The sequence below is a fragment of the Schistocerca americana genome, chromosome X (assembly GCF_021461395.2).
Source record: "Schistocerca americana isolate TAMUIC-IGC-003095 chromosome X, iqSchAmer2.1, whole genome shotgun sequence".
NCBI classification, from domain to species: Eukaryota; Metazoa; Arthropoda; class Insecta; order Orthoptera; family Acrididae; genus Schistocerca; species Schistocerca americana.
In genome coordinates this window covers 371,783,829-371,802,567 of record NC_060130.1, presented here as the reverse complement: position 1 = coordinate 371,802,567, position 18,739 = coordinate 371,783,829, and the positions used below count along the sequence as shown (strand labels likewise).

The window sequence follows — 18,739 nt, the reverse complement described above, 5'->3', positions numbered from 1 at the left end:
TTGAAAACGACTGTAATCCAATGACTGGCAACAGTTGGACATTTACACATGTAAATTAGTTCACATTTCCAGTGACGATGTCAAACGAAAATAAATAAAAGAAACGAGCTAATTGTAAGGGGGTTGGGGTAAGTTTCTATAGCAAAATGGATCAAGTAAATATAGTTACTTGAATGTAAAATTTCCGAAGCTTGCAATGGGGCAAAGCATCTTCTCATATTGATCTACGTTTGTTTCGACAGGGTTCAGCAATACAGAACTATGATCTTCATTTGTAGCTTTACGATAGTAAGAAAATCTTTCATCTAAATAAAACTGCAGAATCCAAAACAATAGCAAACATTTTGTCCAAAAATAGAGATTTATAGTGATAAGCACGCCTAGGCGTTTCTGCCTGCAACAGACCTGGCGTTCGCCGTGCCTAGCTGACGTGACGCCACCAGCAAGCGCCGAGGCCTTCCTTTGAGTCGGTGTTGGTGTCACACGATTGATTCAAGAGCTTTAATAGCAAAAAACTCTCATAACTTTTGCAACGTCTTAATTTACACGACGTAACATCGAAATGTGCACTCAGCATTATCAGCACTTCACTTAGCACTAAGACTGAGAACACAGGTCTGCAGACTAAGACTATGCGACTTGTAAATTATGAGGTTATGAGGAATGCTGTATCTTCCACATATATTCGGGAAGCTCAGACTGTGTTATTCTTTGTTGGTGGAGGGTCTCTACATTTCTGTCTTGAATTGTTGAGCATCGTGCTTGTAATCTTCCTAGTCATTTTCGAGGGTCACGGATTTTATGTTGCTTCATTATTTTCTAGAAGCTGCTTGAAAATTTGGAAATTGGTATACCTAAAAATATGGTTATTCTGGCAAGGTATTGTTTGGTGGGGAGGATCATTACGACCTCGAACCTCCTCATTCCCTACCTAGGCTCCGTACCTCACTCCTAATCCATTTAAGTAGACCCTACAGCTCTCTAGTTTAAGCAATCCAACTGACTCAGAACCAGCCGACCACCATCAGCTACGGGGACATTGCTGCAGATAGTGAGCTTGGATGAAATTCTGTGATCAAGGCTGGTCTGCTCAAACTTCTCTGCCATTTGTTGGAGTGATCCATGTATGATTTTGGAGCCCAAACAACAGTCATCGTTTGACCCAAGGTGCATCACAATCCGCAACTGGTTGCCGCCTTTTCCCTCAATGGCTGCTGGAACAATCTCTTCAACATGTTGAATGTACTCTCTAGGCAGTGCACAAGGGGATTCTTCCAATCACTTGCTGCCATTTTCCTAAGGAGGAACATTATTCGCCGTACATTTGAGCCGCTGACAATTAATACACCCCTACTCTTCTGCGTTTGGCTCCCCTTAACGTTGGACATCGCAGGTTTCCCAACAGATGAAGTATGTCTCACTTGCTCAGTTTCAATTTATTTGCACGATAGCACCTATGACGTCACTCACAGTTTAGTGGACGAATGTTCATACATTCTGTAATTCCTGTAGAGGAATCAGTTTCCGCAGGAGAGGATAGTGTCTGTAATACCTGTCGTATCCGTGGTACATGTCTCTCTGTAGCCCTCCCAACACTCTTATTTGCAGTGACAGCAATCAGGACGATTTCCAACTGCTTACGGGCAGGAACTAACTCATCCCATGCCCGAGAACATCTTTTACAGTGCAGCTGCATTGTGACTGTATAATGTTGTATAGAACAGTAAACAAGTATCGTTGAACAGAGCTTGCTGATGCCCTGTTAATTTCTGGATCTGTTGTGGTATATGTAGTATGTGTTCCCAATAAGAACTGAAATGATTAACTCCCAGCACAGAGATTTCTGTTATGACATCGGAAAAAAAACTTAGAATCTCACTGACCGCAGTAGAATGGTCTTCAGTAATGAGCCCGGCTTCAAACTGAACTCCGATCCCTGCGAAAACGTGTCTGGAGACACCCCGGACAGTGGTAGGGTACCAACGTGACTGTCGCACGCCAATGGGCCGATAACCACGAGTGATGGCCCTGGATGCCAATTCTTTTCGCAACAGGACTGCTTTCGTCGTCATCAGCGGCACCCTTCCAGCACAGCGGCACGTCGACGATATTCTACGCCCCGATTTGTTGCCTCTCGTGGTAAGCCATCTTAGGCTTACATTTCAGCAAGATAATGTCCGCTCACACACGGTGAGAGTTTCTACGATTGTTGTCGTGCTTGCCAAACCCTACCTTGGCCAGCAAGGTCGCTGAGTCTCTCCCCAGTTGAGGACGTTTGGAGCATTATGGGCACGACCCCCGAACGAGCTCGGTATTTTGACCATCTAACGAGCCAATTGGACAGAATTTGGCACGATATGCCTCAGGAATACATCCAACAAACAACTCTGTCAATCAATGCCAATTCGAATAACTGTTTGCGTAGTGGCCAGAGGTGGACCAACGTGTTACTGACTTGCTTCATAATGAAGCTCTTACTCTTGCATAAATCCTCACATCTTACCAGAAATTGTAATTGTTTGTTTGTTTGTACACGTACATCACATCTACCAATTTCTATTCCATTCGGATAATTCCTTCGTGATGTGTCTTTTTTATGTCTTAGGGTGTATTTGAATAATTACGCGAACCAAAATATGTACCCCCAGAAGAATATATGCCACTAACTGCACGAGGCGTGGTGTCCAGGCAATCTGCCGCCTACAGCACTAACACCACTTGTAATTCGCGAAGTCACTCTTAGTCAGCTGATGTCTCTTTTGTTATTTAGATCCTTTTCGAGTGTTAAGGGCTTGTGGATTAATGATGCACCCCGTAGGGATTCTGTTTGATGGAGCAAATTGAAGTTACCTGTTTACTGTTATTAAGTAGATTACTGTTTTTCTATACACTCTTCGTTACAGTTTCAGTTCTATTTATTATTTATGTTTGTACTGTGCTTTGATAGTGCTTATCCCATGCGTGACACACAACTGTTCATTGAGTGTAAACTGGAGAAAGGGAAGAAAGATAAGGGTTTAAAGCTCCGTCGTAGACAAGGTCATCAGAGACGGAGCCCAAGCTCCGATTGACGAAGAAAACTGGCCGCGGCATTTCAATGGAACCATCGCGGTATTCGCCTTAGGCCGTTTACGACAGTCACGGAAAACTTAAATGTGGATGGCCAGACCGGGATTCGAACCACTGCTGTGCCGAATGCGAGCAGAGTGGCTTACCACGACGCTACCTCACTCGATCCCCAAATTGAAATTTTGTCTTCTAGTGTTTGTGTTCACTGAGTCATCCTATTAATCAGTTCACTAGTGATGAATCTGGTTATTTCTTAAGAGACAACTCCTAAATTAATCCTAATGGAACGGTCAAATTCGATGTCTTCATGCTAAATATTTGTGTCTGTCGACGTTCATCAGGCGTATATCTTTTTGGATTCTCATTGTAACCGAACAGGGCGCAAGAATAAAGGCAAAAACAGTAACTCAAGGGCCACGTGGCGTCATGTTAAGCTTTTCAGGAATGCTATTACGTATTGTTTCATTGGAAAAACAGCGAAATTCCCTGTCAGCTGAGGTGCGACGCTTATGCAGAACACAAGTTTGGCTAGCCCCTGCCGTAATACACTACTGATCATTAAAATTGCTACACCACGAAGATGACGTGCTACATACGCGAAATTTAACCGACAGGAAGAAGATGCTGTGATATGTAAATGATTAGCTTTTCAGAGCATTCACACAAGGTTGGCGCCAGTGGCGACACCTACAACGTGCTGACTTGAGAAAAGTTGCCAACCGATTTCTCATACACAAACAGCAGTTGACCGGCGTTGCCTGGTGAAACGTTGTTGTGATGCCTCGTGTAAGGAGGAGAGATGCGTACCATCACGTTTCCGACTTTGATAAAGGTCGGATTGTAGCCTATCGCGATTGCAGTTTATCGTATAGCGACATAACAGCTCGCGTTGGTCGAGATACAATGACTGTTAGCAGAATATGGAATTGGTGGGTTCAGGAGGGTAATACGGAACGCCGTGCTGGATTCCAACGGCCTCGTATCTCTAGCAGTCGAGATGACGGGCATCTTATCCGCATGGCTGTAACGGATCGTGCAGCCACGTCTCGATCCCTGAGTCAACAGATGGGGACGTTTGCAAGACAACAACCATCTGCACGAACAGTTCGACGACATTTGCAGCAGCATGGACTATTTGCTCAGAGACCATGGCTGCGGTTACCCTTGACGCTGCATCACAGACAGGAGCGCCTGCGATGGTGTACTCAACGACGAACCTGGGTGCACGAATGGCAAAACGTCATTTTTTCGGATGAATCCAGGTTCTGATGGTCGCATCCGTGTTTGGCGTCATCGAGGTGAACGCGTATTAGAAGCGTGTATTCGTCATCGCCATACTGGCGTATCACCCGGCGTGATGGTATGGGGTGCCATTGGTTACACGTCTCGGTCAACTCTTGTTCTCATTGACGGCACTTTGAACAGTGGGCGTTACATTTCAGTGTGTTACGACCCGTTGCTCTACACTTCATTCGATCCCTGCGAAACCCTACATTTCAGCAGGATAATGCACGACCGCATGTTGCAGGTCCTGTACGGGCATTTCTGGATACAGAAAATGTTCGACTGCTGGCCTGGTCAACACATTCTCCAGATCTCTCACCAATTGAAAACGTCTGGTCAATGGTGGCCGAGCAACTGGCTCCTCACAATACGCCAGTCACTACTCTTGATGAACTGTGGTATCGTGTTGAAGCTGCATGGGCAGCTGTACCTGTACAAGCCATCCAAGCTCTGTTTGACTCAATGCCCAGGCGTATCAAGGCCGTTATTACGGCCAGAGGTGGTTGTTCTGGGTGCTGATTTCTCAGGATCTCTGCATCCAAACTGCGTTTAAATGTAATCACATGTCAGTTCTAGTATAATATATTTGTCCAATGAATACCAGTTTATCATATGCATTTCTTCTTGGTGTAGCAATTTTAATGGCCGGTAGTGTATGATCTTATTTATGGTACATCAGTGCCATCATGGTTATGTATCATTTGATACCCATTTCCAGACAAAGGGAACCTCTAGAGTTTTCCATACTTTAAGGTCTTCGACTATAGGCATCCACGATGTTATCGCTTGTTTTCTAATTTCATCTATCCACCTTCCTAGGCCGTGATCTAGGTCTTCCGGAATCTAGTAAAGACCCTGCACGAAACGTTAGCGGCTAAGCTAAGCCTGACTATGCAGTATGTTTAAATACGTTTTTGTATGTAATATTTACTCCTCCTTCATTACTTACTTTTCGATAAAAGAAATTTAATTTTTATTATTTTAAGATTAAGTTCTTGTGTTATTTTTTAACTAGATAATAAAATTTTTTAGTTTAGTTTAACGCAAATATATATAACTGTGAAAGTGTGGGTTGGATATTGTTGATCAGTATACTGATGGTTACGTTTGCGTGGTTCCCGGGTTCGATTCCCGGCGGGGCCAGGGATTTTCTCTGCCTCGTGATGGCTGGGTGTTGTGTGCTGTCCTTAGGTTAGTTAGGTTTAAGTAGTTCTAAGTTCTAGGGGACTGATGACCATAGATGTTAAGTCCCATAGTGCTCAGAGCCATTTGAACCATTTTTTGAACGTTTGCGTCTTGCAGGAGGCGGGCGACAGCTGACGGCCCCCGCCCCCGCCCCCACACCCGCCGTGGAGTCGTCGCCAGCGTACAGCAGCGACTCGCCGCCGTCGCCCCCGCCGCCGCCGCCGGCCCGCCGCCGCCCCCGCCCCCGGCAGCAGCCCGCCCCGCTGCCGCGACCCGCCTCTCCTGCCTCTCCGGCGTGCGCAGCTGCCACAGGTTGGGCATGTTCTCGCCTCCCGCTGCCCTCTTCTGCTGTAACGAGCCACTCAAACGTCCGATCACACGCAACCGTATCGCTGGTAACACGAACATAGGAAGTGAAAGCGTCGGCATTCAAAATAGCTTCGGGTCCTCTCGGAACTTGGATAAATACACTGAGGTGGCAAAAGTCACGGGATACATCCTAATATCGTGACGGACCTCCTTCTGGCCGGAGTAGTGCTGCAATTCAACATGACATCGACTCAACAAGTCGTTGGGATTCCCCCGCAGAAATATTGAGACATGCTGCCTCTGTGGTAGCGAAACTGGTGCCGGTTCAGGATTTTGTGCACGAACTGACCTTTGAAAAACGTTCCATAAATGATTGATGGAGTTTATTTCGGCGATATGGATAGCAAATCATTCTCGCGAAACTGACAGCATTGTTCTTCGAACCAATCGTGAAAAATTGTCAACCAGTGACGTGGCGCATTTTCATCAATAAAAATGTCATGTTTAGGAACATGATACCCGTGCATGCCTGAAAATGGTCCCCAAGTAGCCGAACATAACCATTTCCAGTAAATGATCAGTTAAATTTGAGCGGAAGACCAAGTCCATTTCATGTAAACACAGTCCACACCATTATGGAGTCAAAAAAAATGGTTGAAATGGCTCTGAGCGCTTTGGGACTTAACTGCAGTGGTCATCAGTCCCCTAGAACTTAGAACTACTTAAACCTACCTAACCTAAGGACATCACACACATCCATGCCCGAGGCAGGATTCTAACCTGCGACCGTAGCGGTCGCGCGGTTCCAGACTGTAGCGCCTAGAACCGCTCGGCCACTCCGGCCGGCATTATGGAGTCACCACCAGCTTGTACAGTATTTTGTTGACTGCTTGGGTCCATGGCTTCATGGCGTCTGAACCACACTCGTACCCTACCATCAGCTCTTACCAACTGAAATCGGGACTCATCCGACCCGGCCACAGTTTTCCAGTCGTCAGGGGTCCAACTAATACGGTCACGAGCGTAGGAAAGCCGCTGCGCGCGATGTCGTGCTATCAGCAAAGGCACTCGCATTGGTCGTCTGCTGCCGTAGCCCATCAACGCCAAATTTCGTCGCACTGTCTTAACGGATACGCTCGTCGTACGTTCCACATTGATTTCTGCAGTTAATTCAAGCAGTGTTGCTTGTCTCACAACTCTACACAGACGCCGCTGCTCTCGGTCGTTAAATGAAGGCCCTCGGCTACAGCGTTGTCCGTCGTGAGAGATAATGCCTGAAATATGCTATTCTCGGCACACTCTCGACCCTGTGGATCTCGAAATATTGAATTCCTTAACGATTTCCGAAATGAAATGTCACTGGATATTTTTTCTTCTTTTGGTCCATACTGCCACTTCCCAAAATATGGTAAGCAAAGAGCTTGCAGTAGAAGAGATTTGTTTCACAGTAATGAAGATGAAAAATTGCTCGTGTCTCTTAAGGTATGCTCTTTTGACCCTATGTTTACAGAGACTTCTTGCTTCTAGTATCGTGTACTTTCAACTGTGTGCGTTTATGCCATTAATTATGATTCACCCTGAGTGTGAGAACGCGACAGATTCTTGACATTATTAAAGTGCGGATTCACTGGTATTGTTGGAACTCCTATGGAAATCAATAATTACGAGTAGAAGGTTAATGGACAAGGGACCCTGCACTGCAGCGTGTGATAGTTGGAAATTTGAGTCGGTCAGGTACTGTGTCCGAAAGGCCGAAATGGTTAATGAGCGGTAAATTCAGATTCGAGTCCCGAGCCAGCACAAATTTTCAGTTTCGGCATTGCTTTATCACAGTGCCCTGTGCTGCTGGAAGTCAGAAGTTTCCCACTCATCCTTTCCCTTTCTTTTCCCATCCTCTATTTCATATAAAAATAAGTGCATTCTTTGTCATAACGAGGAAACGGAGCGATTAATCTGACGTCCAAAAGGGCATGGTCACTGGTTTTCGGGTCAAGGGTGGAAGCATTTCCGAAACGGCTAAGTTTGTAAACTGTTTGCGTGCCTCCGTGGTTGAAGTATACCGTGCGTCCCAAAATGGCGCTGTCCGAAACCGGTGCCGAGGCGAATATTGTGCCCCTTGGGCAAGATGAGAGGGGTGAACGACGGCTGCAGAAGTGTGTACCGACAAATGGACGTGCAACTGTTGAGCAGCTGACCACCCAGATGAACCAAGGGGCTGCCAACAATGTCTCTTCAACGACCGCTCAGCGAACGTTGTTGTGTATGGGCCTCCGCAGCCGGCTCTTGGTTCGTGCGCTCACTGCTGCTCAACCGCAACGAGGATTGGAATTTGCACCCCCCACACCGCAACTGGACGTCCACTGGATGGCAATAGGTGGCCTTTTCAGCCGGATCACATTTTATGCTCCATCGGACAGACGGGCTTTGGCGTCTACGGCGTGAAACGTCTGAAAGCAAACACCCTGCAACAGTCGCCAGAAGGGTCCAGGCCAGAGGAGGGAGTATTATGGTCTGTGGTATGTTTCCGTGGAATTCTCTGGGCGATCTCATCATTATGGGAGGCACTGTGGATCAAAATAAGTTCGCATCCATCCTACCGAGCGAGGTGGCGCAGTGGTAGCACACTGGACTCGCATTCCGGAGGACGACGGTTCAATCCCGTCTCCAGCCATCCTGATTTCCCTAAATCGTTTCAGGCAAATGCCGGGATGGTTCCTTTGAAAGGGCACGGCCGATTTCCTTCCCAATCCTTCCCTAACCCGAGCTTGCGCCCCGTCTCTAATGACCTCGTTGTCGACGGGACGTTAAACACTAACCTAACCTAAGCATCCATCCTTGGGGAGCATGTCCACCCCTACATGCAGTTTATTTCTCGGCATGATGGCATCTACAACATGTCACACAGCTCACAGTGTACGTGGCGTGAGCACCAGGAACAGTTTACCCTCACTCTCCTCACCGCCAAACTCCCTGTATTAAAATCCAATCGAGAATCTTTGGGACAACCTTGAGCGGGCTGTTCGTGCCATAGATCCTCAACCGAGAAAACTAGCGCAGCTGGCTGCGGCACTGAAGTCGGCATGGCTCCACATCCCCGTCTGCAGCTACCAGAAACTCATTGACTCTCTTACTGCAAGTCTCGTAGTGGTCCGCGCTGCAAAAGCTGATTATTCAATCTTTTGACAGGTGGTTCAAATGGCTCTAAGCACTATGGGACTTAACATCTGAGGTCACCAGTCCCCTAGACTTAGAACTACTTAAACCTAACTAATCTATGGACATCACACACATCCATGCCCGAGGCAGGATTCGAACCTGCGACCGTAGCAGTCGCGCGGTTCCGGACTGAAGCGCTTAGAACCTCTAGGCCACTAGGCCAGCTTGACAGGGTCACATTAATTTAACTGGGCAGTGTATACGTAGAACAACACAGCACTGACTGCCTAACATGTATGCGTGATTCAGACGAAATCACTGAACAAGAATGCTCCCTCCACTCTCCAATACACACACACACACACACACACACACACACACACACACACACACACACACTAAAACAATCGTTAGTGCACCGTTGCTTCGTTTATTCTAGTTTGGCCGCTGTGGCTGAGCGGTTCTAGGCGCTTCAGTCCGGAACCGCGCTAGAAGAAAGGATGGGGCCCCTCCACGCCCACACCAACGTGGGGACCAAACCAAAAGTTCTACTGTCACCCCCGTATAACATGTTAGTCTTTGAATCAGGAGTCACAGGATGCGGGCTGTGATGTTTCCATGCGTCTGGGTAAGATTACTCATTTACATGGTCCATCAGGAAATAGAAAGTGGACGAAAGCGATCGTAGGGTAACGGTTGTAAGGGCAGAGGAAAAAAAGCGCCAGGGCAAGCGCCAAGGGAACAAAACCTCTGCGACGGTAGGACGGGTAGTAAGGGCAGTAGCGGCTTGCTAGCTGCGACAGTGCATGCAAGGTGTGGTTGTGTTAGTGCGAGGTACCGTGCATCGTTACCTTTGTCATTGCGGAAGCTCGTTGTAGGGCTTGCTGCAGTTGCTGCGTCCCTGTAACAGTTCAAGGTTGTCATACATTAGTGGGCGATCGGTCATAGATCAGCTCACATTGTAGGGGGGGGGGGGGGGGGGGTGTGGCTGGTTTGCGTGCTGTGTACAGTACGGTTTCCCAGCGATTGTCTGTTTTTCGGCGGGTCGAGCATCTGGGGTTACCAGTAGTAGCTGTGTTGCAGGGGCTCGCCAGTACTGTCGTGTTAGCGTGCTATGGACCATAGATGTTTAGTTTCTTGCCAATAGTGTATTTGGTCTACTATGTTTCCATCTATGGTTGTGGTCGTAATTACCCAGAGAAACGATAAACGGGTTACGCGAGTGTCTCGTGTTATTGTACAGTCGTGTAGAGAGCTTTTGGAATACCTGCAAGATGGTAAGTAGCCGATACTCCCGGTGAAGGTCCGCGGTACGTGTGTAGCGCGGAGCGTTACTTATGATTCTGAGTACTTTGTTCTGTATGTGCTGCAGACGGTGCAGGCGTGTGGGCGTACGTCATCAGGGGTCGAATAAGTGTCATGTACATCGATCTAAACACCCTCCTATTCAGTGTGCTACACCTGTTAAGCATAGGGTAGAGTTGTTTGAGCCTCGCTTTTGCTTTGTTGGTCATGTGTTGAATGTGGTCCCGCCAGAGTAGTTTCCGGTCCAGCCAGACACCGAGGTATTTGACCTTCTCGCGGAAACGTATTGGGCGTGCATGTAGTGTTATTGGGTTCCAGTGCTGATGTTTGCGCAGTAGTTTCGGTCTTCTAGTGAACAGAACGACTACGCACTTGTCGACGTTTATTCTAACACGCCATTTCACCAGCCAAGGCTCTGCCGCTCTGAGTGCAGTCTGTAGTCGTGAGTTAATGTTAGACGGCTTCCAGTCTTGCGCAAGGATGGGAGTGTCATCCGCGTAGATTGCCATCGTCGTGTTGTGTATAGCAGGGAGGTCGTTAATATAGAGGTTAAACAGTAAGGGCCCTAGGATGCTTCCTTGGGGTAGTCCTGCCTGGATACCATGTCGTGTCGATTGTTTTCCCTGCACGTCGGTGTTAAACCGCGCAGCTGCTACGGTCGCAGGTTCGAATCCTGCGTCGGGCATGGATGTGTGTGATGTCCTTAGATTAGTTAGGTTGAAGCAGTTCTAAGTCTAGGGGACTGATGACCTCAGATGTTAAGTCCCGTAGTGCTTAGAGCCATTTTTTTCCTAGCATAAGCAAACAAATTTACGATTTGGTTTTATCTGTTACGGTAAAATGTTCTGGCGATACCGGGTTCGGTTGGGAATTCCGTTGTTTCTTCATGAAAGTGACCAAGTTGTTTTAGTTTAGAAGTGATCTCGGTGAATAGCATTGTTAGGGTAAGTTAGCATTTACAAATAACGACAAGGGATGAGGCATAGCAAAAGCTGGAGACACGCATAACGGTATTTGCAGTAGTTTAGCACAGTTTACAATACTTCTCCGATGGGAGAAAAATTACATGGAATTCTATCAATCGACAGAATTGTAAGAGTACAAAGCTCACTAAAACACAGGAAAAGAAATGCATTCGCTATAGTTTTCATTTAATAAGTAACAACCTCTGATAATTTCTTAATTAGAGTAATTGGATTATGTTCTTGTACAATAGTATGGTGCTGAACTCCACTGACCAATTTTGATGTAGCAGGACGTGTAGTTTGAAGGAAGTTTGTGTGCCAAGGAATCTCCTTTTCTCACGAAAAGCAGATTGCTGTTTGATCTTACTTGCTTACAACAGTGGTCGCTTAGGTATGAAAAGCTACGAAAACTTGGGGTCAGAGCTATCCGCAATACGGCCAAGTAACTAACAGAGTCGTATTTTAAACCTTAAAGAACAATAACTTCCTCCAAATTGCAATACGTCAACAACTGGTGCAGAAGCTGATGATTAAAGGAGGAAGCAACCAAAATTCAGGTACCAGTTACGACTTAAAGTAAAAAACTCAATCAAAAATCAATCTCTCTCTCTACGACTTAAAGTAAAAATCTCAATCAAAAATCAATCTCTCTCTCTCTCTCTCTCTCTCTCCAAAGACATATATAGATATTGATTTTATTATAAAAAAAAGTCATTTTACGTTCACGCGAATTTACCACGCGCTTTCGAGTTGGACTGTACGAGCGAAGCACTCGGCCTCTGTCCATCGTAACAACTGAAGCTTGGTAAAAGGTAAACCGTAGGATTCTACCCGATACATGGACTTTTGTAGTGCGTTCGTGCATTTTTTTAATATTCTGCATACGTTTGTTAAATCATTGAGACCTTATTGGTATTGCCGGCCGCGGTGGTCTCGCGGTTCTAGGCGCGCAGTCCGGAACCGTGCGACTACTACGGTCGCAGGTTCGAATCCTGCCTCGGGCATGGATGTGTGTGATGTCCTTAGGTTAGTTAGGTTTAAGTAGTTCTAAGTTCTAGGGGACTAATGACCACAGCAGTTGAGTCCCATAGTGCTCAGAGCCATTTGAACCTTATTGGTATTAATGAAATAGCCCATCCCAATCGCAGCTGACCACTACAGGCAGAGTTTGTGCCGCAGGATGGTCAGTGACGGTGGCGGCCAACCTGCACCAGTCCGAGGAGCTGGAGATGCGGCTGTCGTTCCCGGCGTGCGTGCACAGCGCGGTGACCAGCCAGTCGGACTCCGGCGTGGGCGAGGAGAACAGCGGCTGCCTCGTCGCCACTCCGCAGCCTCCGCCGCCGGCTCTGCCGCCGAGCCAGCCGCGCTTCACGCTCACACTGCGCAGCCGCGCGCAGCGTACGTAACTTGCCTCCTTTCTGCTCCTCATCCTCTTTTACTCCCTTATTTATTACCACTCTGGCGGTAATTTTGGACATAGCTTCGGCGAGATGCTGCATTCCGACATAAGACGTCCGTAGCGAGTGGAAAGCAAGAGACCTAACAAGGGATCCTCCCCATCGCATCCCCCTCAGATTTAGTTATAAGTTGGCACTGTGGATAGGCCTTAAAAACTGAACACAGATCAATCGAGAAAACAGGAAGAAGTTGTGTGGAACTATGAAAAAAAAATAAGTAAAATATACTAACTGAGTAGACGATACGCAAGATAGGCAACGTCAAGGATAGTGTGAGCCCAGCAGTGCCGTGGTCCCGTGGTTAGCGTGAGCAGCTGCGGAACGTGAGGTCCTTGGTTCAAGTCTTCCCTCGAGTGAAAGGTTTACTTTCTAAAATGTAGACTTTCACGGCCGGAAATATCATGTCCATTATAATTATCCTGAATGACGACGATAGTATTTTGGTTCTCCTAGCTGACAAAGGAAGCGCATCGGTGGTTATGGATGTGGCCGACTGTCAGAGTAAAATTACTTATCTACTGGATCAGCAAGCATATAGGAAGCTGAATAAAGACACCACTAACAACGTTCTCAGAACTGTGTCGCGGTTAATAAAAAAGTGCTCCATTGAAGAGAGTGTACAGAAAGGTCTCTGCAATTCGGTTGCGCTACCACCGAGGCTTTATGGTTTGCCCAAAATTCATAAAGAAAATGTGCCGTTAAGACCGATACTAAGTGCCATTGGTTCGCCAACCTACTCGTTAGCCAAGTTTTTGACTACGCTGTTGAAACCACATGTGGGCCGTTCGGACTCTTATATAAAGAATTCGACACATTTCATCAGCAGATTGAATGGCATAGTGGTCCAGCCGGAGGACATATTGGTCAGCTTCGATGTGGTATCGCTGTTTACCATGATTCCACTTAATGATCTATTGGAACAGCTGGATCGAATTTTTCCTGCCGATATTTCAGAACTGTTTAAGTGTTGTTTGACGACCATATACTTCAAGTGGAATGAACAGTTTTATGAGCAAATTGATGGCATGGCTATGGGAAGCCCCCTAAGTCCCGTAATTGTAAACTTCTTTATGGAGAAATTCGAAGAACAGGCCTTAGGTACTGCCAGCAAAAAACCAAATGTATGGTTCCGATACGTGGATCACACGTTTGTGCTGTGGAGACGTGGTAGGGAGGAACTAAGCCGGTTCCACGAACATCTGAACAGTATAAACTCGAGAATTCAGTTTACAATGGAGGAGGAGGTAGACGGCAAATTACATTTCCTCGATGTGCTTGTTTTTAGAAACGAAAATGGTAGTTTGGGCCACTCAGTATACCGCAAACCCACGCACACGGACCGTTATTTGCACCAGGATTCGAAGCACCACCCACAACAGAAGCGGGGTGTTATCAAGACGTTAGCGGACAGAGCTAGAAATATTTGTGAACCTGAGTTGCTCGACGCTGAGATGGAACATCTCCACAATGCACAAATGAAGAACGGATATTCGTCCGCCGAAATAAAACGTGCGTTGAGGCAGCCACGCAGAAATCATACTGACGTACAGGCTACTGCAAAATCTAAGGTTTTCCTGCCGTTTGTTAAAAATGTAACGGAAAGAATAGGGAGAATCTTGACGAAGCGGAATATTACCGTAATTTACAAGCCCACCAGGAAGATACAGGAATACCTTAAGCCTGCCAAGGACGCTCGCAAACCTTTGGAAAAAGCTGGAGTGTGCCGGCCGGTGTGGCCGTGCGGTTAAAGGTGCTTCAGTCTGGAACCGCGTGACCGCTACGGTCGCAGGTTCGAATCCTGCCTCGGGCATGAATGTGTGTGATATCGTTAGGTTTAAGTAGTTCTAAGTTCTAGGGGACGTATGACCACAGATGTTGAGTCCCATAGTGCTCAGAGCCATTTTTTGAAAGCTGGAGTGTATAGGATCCCATACAGCTGTGGTGATGTTTATGTGGGTACCACTAAAAGAAATGTTTCTAAACGTTTGGAAGAGCACAAGGGAAATTGTAGAAGAGGAGAAACGGAACGATCAGCTGTTGCGGAGCATGCTTTCCAGCCAGGGAACCACAATATTCGTTTCGAGGAGACGCAAGTATTAGCGGCCACAAGCGGATACTACGAAAGGCTCTACAGGGAGGCAATTGAAATCGCTAAACACCCAAATAATTTCAAACGAAAGGAGGAGGGCGTGAAATTAAACGGTATATGGATGCCGGTGTTAAAGAAGATGTGTACCACCCGTACACTACTGGGTGATGGCAACGGCGATCGACGGCGACGGACAGCGGCCAATTGCACTGACGTTTTCAAAACACGTGGCGTCACACCACGGCGAGGGAGCGCGCGAACACGGAATTTAGCGGCAGTCAGTAGCGAGCCAGTGGGTGTGTTCGACCTTCCATCGACCTACGGACCCCCTTGAAGATGTCTCCCGCAGTCGGAGACGAAACGTTGGGAATTGAGACAAAATTAATTAACCGACCACGGCATAACAGCCAGAATAATTATAATGGACAGGTTTACTTTCAATATTATCGCAAAGTTATGATCTTTCCGTTCGTTCAAAGACGCTCTCTTCACTGATAAGTTTAGCGTCTGTGTTTTGCGACCACGCCGCAAAACCGTGCGACTAGTAGACGAAAGGACGTGCCTCTCCAATGGGAAACGAAAACATTTGATCGCAAGGTCATAGGTCAACCGATTCCTCCACAGGAAAACACGTCTGATATATTGTATACGACACTGGTGACGGCATGTGCGTCACATGATAGGAATATGTTGTTGATCTACCTAACTTGTACACTTGGCAAATGGGTAAAAAGATTCTTCTACCTTATCCGATTTAGGTTTTCTTGTGGATGTGATAATCACTCCCAAAAAGTAATGAAAACACAAGAGTTTGTCACATAAACTGAAAATAAAAAATCAAACTTTTCACGCGAGGGAAGACTTGAACCAAAGACCTCTCGTTCCGCAGCTACTCACGCTAACGACGGGACCACGGCACTGCTGAGCTCCCACTAACCCCTATGTTGCCTACCTTGCGCATGGATTACTTAGTTTGTATATTTTGCTTATTTTTTCATAGTTCCACACAACTTCTTCCTGTTTTCTCGACTGATCTGTGCTCAGTTTTTCAAGGCCTATCCACTGTGCCAACTTGTAACTAAATCTAAAGGGGGTGCGATGGGGAGGTTCCCTTTTAAGTAATAACAATAAAGTCCTGGGAAAGCAAGATGGCGTCAGTTGCTTCGAGATACAGGATATAAACGATAATTGTTTACAGCGTATCACAGTATTTGATTTAGGATATTTGTGGTGTTGCAAGCTGGGGAATAATCTCAAATTCGTCCACAAAAGCCATCTAAGCTACAGTACGTGAGCACCGCGGAAGATTTTCAATATCCTCTCGCTCTATTACGGCACCGGCGTAGTCGGCTACTTCGTTAAAATTATTCATTTAAACTTTTCCCTGACGGTAACGAAAGAAAAACAACTTTTGTACATGTTATGCAAAAACTAATTACGTTTACCATTCGATCAAAACTTCTCCCGTACGAGCGCAGCAATATCGTAGTAAGAAGACCTAACAAACAAAACCATTTAACTGTCGATCTTACCCTGTTAAGATTCGCTATATGTTGAGGTAAGATTTACCCAAACGTCAAAATCAGATTTTTTAAGTGAAACAACAAAGGGTTTTCAATATTCAAGGACGATTTTAGCTGAAATCTAGCCGGCGCGGATGCGGTGCAGGTTAAGTGGCTTTCGTGACCAATTTGATGTTGTGCTCCGATTTGATGAACCGCAAGTGTCCTGCGTCAATTTTTTCGTCTCGACTTCACCTTCACCACAGCGGTACGTTGTGAACAGTTATCGTTTTTTCATCTTCTATACATGAGAAAATATTTTGTGTCGAAAGCGTTCCGAAAGGCAGATTCAGTCGTCTACCTGGAGAGGTTTTTCTGTCCTTCCTCACAATGACGCCTTTTGCTTCGGGAACTGTGAGAGTTGTGTGTAAAGTGTACAGCACAAGTGTAGGTGTGTGTAGTGTGGTGTCATGTTTGTGCTGGATGATGATGAGAGAAGGGAAAGGGTGAAACCCAGTGCCGCCACATACCCTGTCCCTCTCGAATAGCCCCCGTCCCCAGACGACGGATGGATCACCATCGACATTGTTACATGCCCTCACTTCACGAGATGCTGTTGAGAGGTTTGGACTTCAATCCAAGACATTTCTGCAAAGACCTTACGAAATCACCTCTCCTCAACTTTGACGTAAAGGCGAAGGGAAAAGATTAAAATTCAGTAAAACAGTCTCGATTGCAACAGATGTTTATTTTGGTTGGTACCCGATGTCGGTCTAGAGTTTAGATTATCTTCAGGCCGTAATTACTGCAGTACAATAGCAATACATGTTCAGAGGGATTTCTGTACAAAGATATGGTAATAGCACTAAAAAACCTCTGAAATAAAAGCTAAAATAATAACAAAGTAAGTTTTTCTACCCATGATGCCCGCTGGTGGCTTGTGGAAGGAGCTTTATCCGTAACATTATGGACGTGTACTTTTGAGTAACGCAGCAACACTAGAGGATATACAGGACGAGTCACTAACTATTGCCACCAAGAATAATTCCGAAAGTATGACGGAAGCTGAAACGTTTGTGGGACAAAAGTTGGGTGGGATAACGGGGGCCATAATATGACGTTGGTTTTTTGTTGCTAAATGGGGTCCCTTCAGAGCTATGAAAGTCAACTTTGTTTTTTAAATGGGATGCAATAGTTCGGTACTTATTTTCTGATAGCAGCCATCGAGACGTATGAAATGGTTCAAATGGCTCTAAGCTCTATGGGACTTAACATCTGAGGTCATCAGTCCCCTAGACTTAGAACTACTTAAGCCTAACTAACCTACATCACACACAGCGATGCCCGAGGCAGGATTCGAACCTGCGACCGTAACAGCAGCGCGTTTCCGGACTGAAGCGCATAGAACTGCTCGGCCAAATCCAATGATGTGTAACAGTAGGGTCTTTGAAGGTCACGAAGGTGGCATGAACGTCCATTCACAGAAGGTGTTCGAAGTGATGACCATTGGTACCAATGCAGTGCTGCAGTCTTCTTATCATCGGCACTTATCGACGCACATGCTCTGACAATTCTCTCTCGCACATCTTCAGGTGTAGTTGGAACGTCTTTACAAACAATGTCTTTTACACAAAGCAAAAATCCACAGGCGTCAAGTCAGGCGAACGAGCCGGCCACGACACATCTCCTCCGCGTCGAATCCAACGATTTCGGAATTGTCTCTGCAACTCATTTACAGCCATCAGCGAAAACTGCGCCGGACACCCTTCGCGTTGATACTACATTCTGTTCCTTGTTTCTAAAGGTATTTCTTCCAATAACAGACCTAATATTTCTTGTAGGAATGTGGTGTCCTACCGACCATTAAGATTTCCTTCGATGAAATAGGGGCCCATAATTCTGTCCTCCAGAAACCCACACCATACGTTCACCGACCACGGTTTGTGGTGTGCAACTTGCCGCAGTCGACATGCATTTTCAGTTGCCCAATGATGCATGTTATGCAAATTAACATTTCCATGGTTCGTAAATAAAATCAAACTAATAAATGTGTCATCCCTATGAATCCGAAGTTAAGCCCATCGGCAGAATTCAATGCGACGCATACAATGCGTAACAGTTAATTCTTGGTGGAGACTGATATGGTAAGGATGATATTTATGGCGATGCAGAAGACGAATAACACTACTGTGGCTCATACCAAATTCCCTTCCGCTTTGACGCGACTAATACAAGGTTCTCGAACTACAGTGGCAAGAGTACCAATTTCCGTTTCCTCGTTAGTAACTTTCCCTTGCCGGATATGTTTCCGATGCGTTAAAGATCCAGTTGCTCTCAATTTATCATACACATATTTAAATGTACGACGTGAGGGTGAGTCCGTTGAGGATATCTTTTGCCGTATAACACTCTAGCTCT

General features: G+C 46.2%; 1 protein-coding gene across 1 annotated transcript in view; it reads left to right on the top strand.

Moving 5' to 3' along the window:
* The window catches only part of LOC124556038, a 353,229-nt gene that overhangs the window by 277,873 nt on the left and 56,617 nt on the right, over window positions 1-18,739 (top strand). Inside the window, exons 5-6 of the mRNA XM_047130073.1 lie at window positions 5,656-5,850; window positions 12,453-12,671. Of these exons, the coding sequence (XP_046986029.1) occupies window positions 5,656-5,850; window positions 12,453-12,671 (414 nt within the window). The remainder of the gene's footprint in view (window positions 1-5,655; window positions 5,851-12,452; window positions 12,672-18,739) is intronic.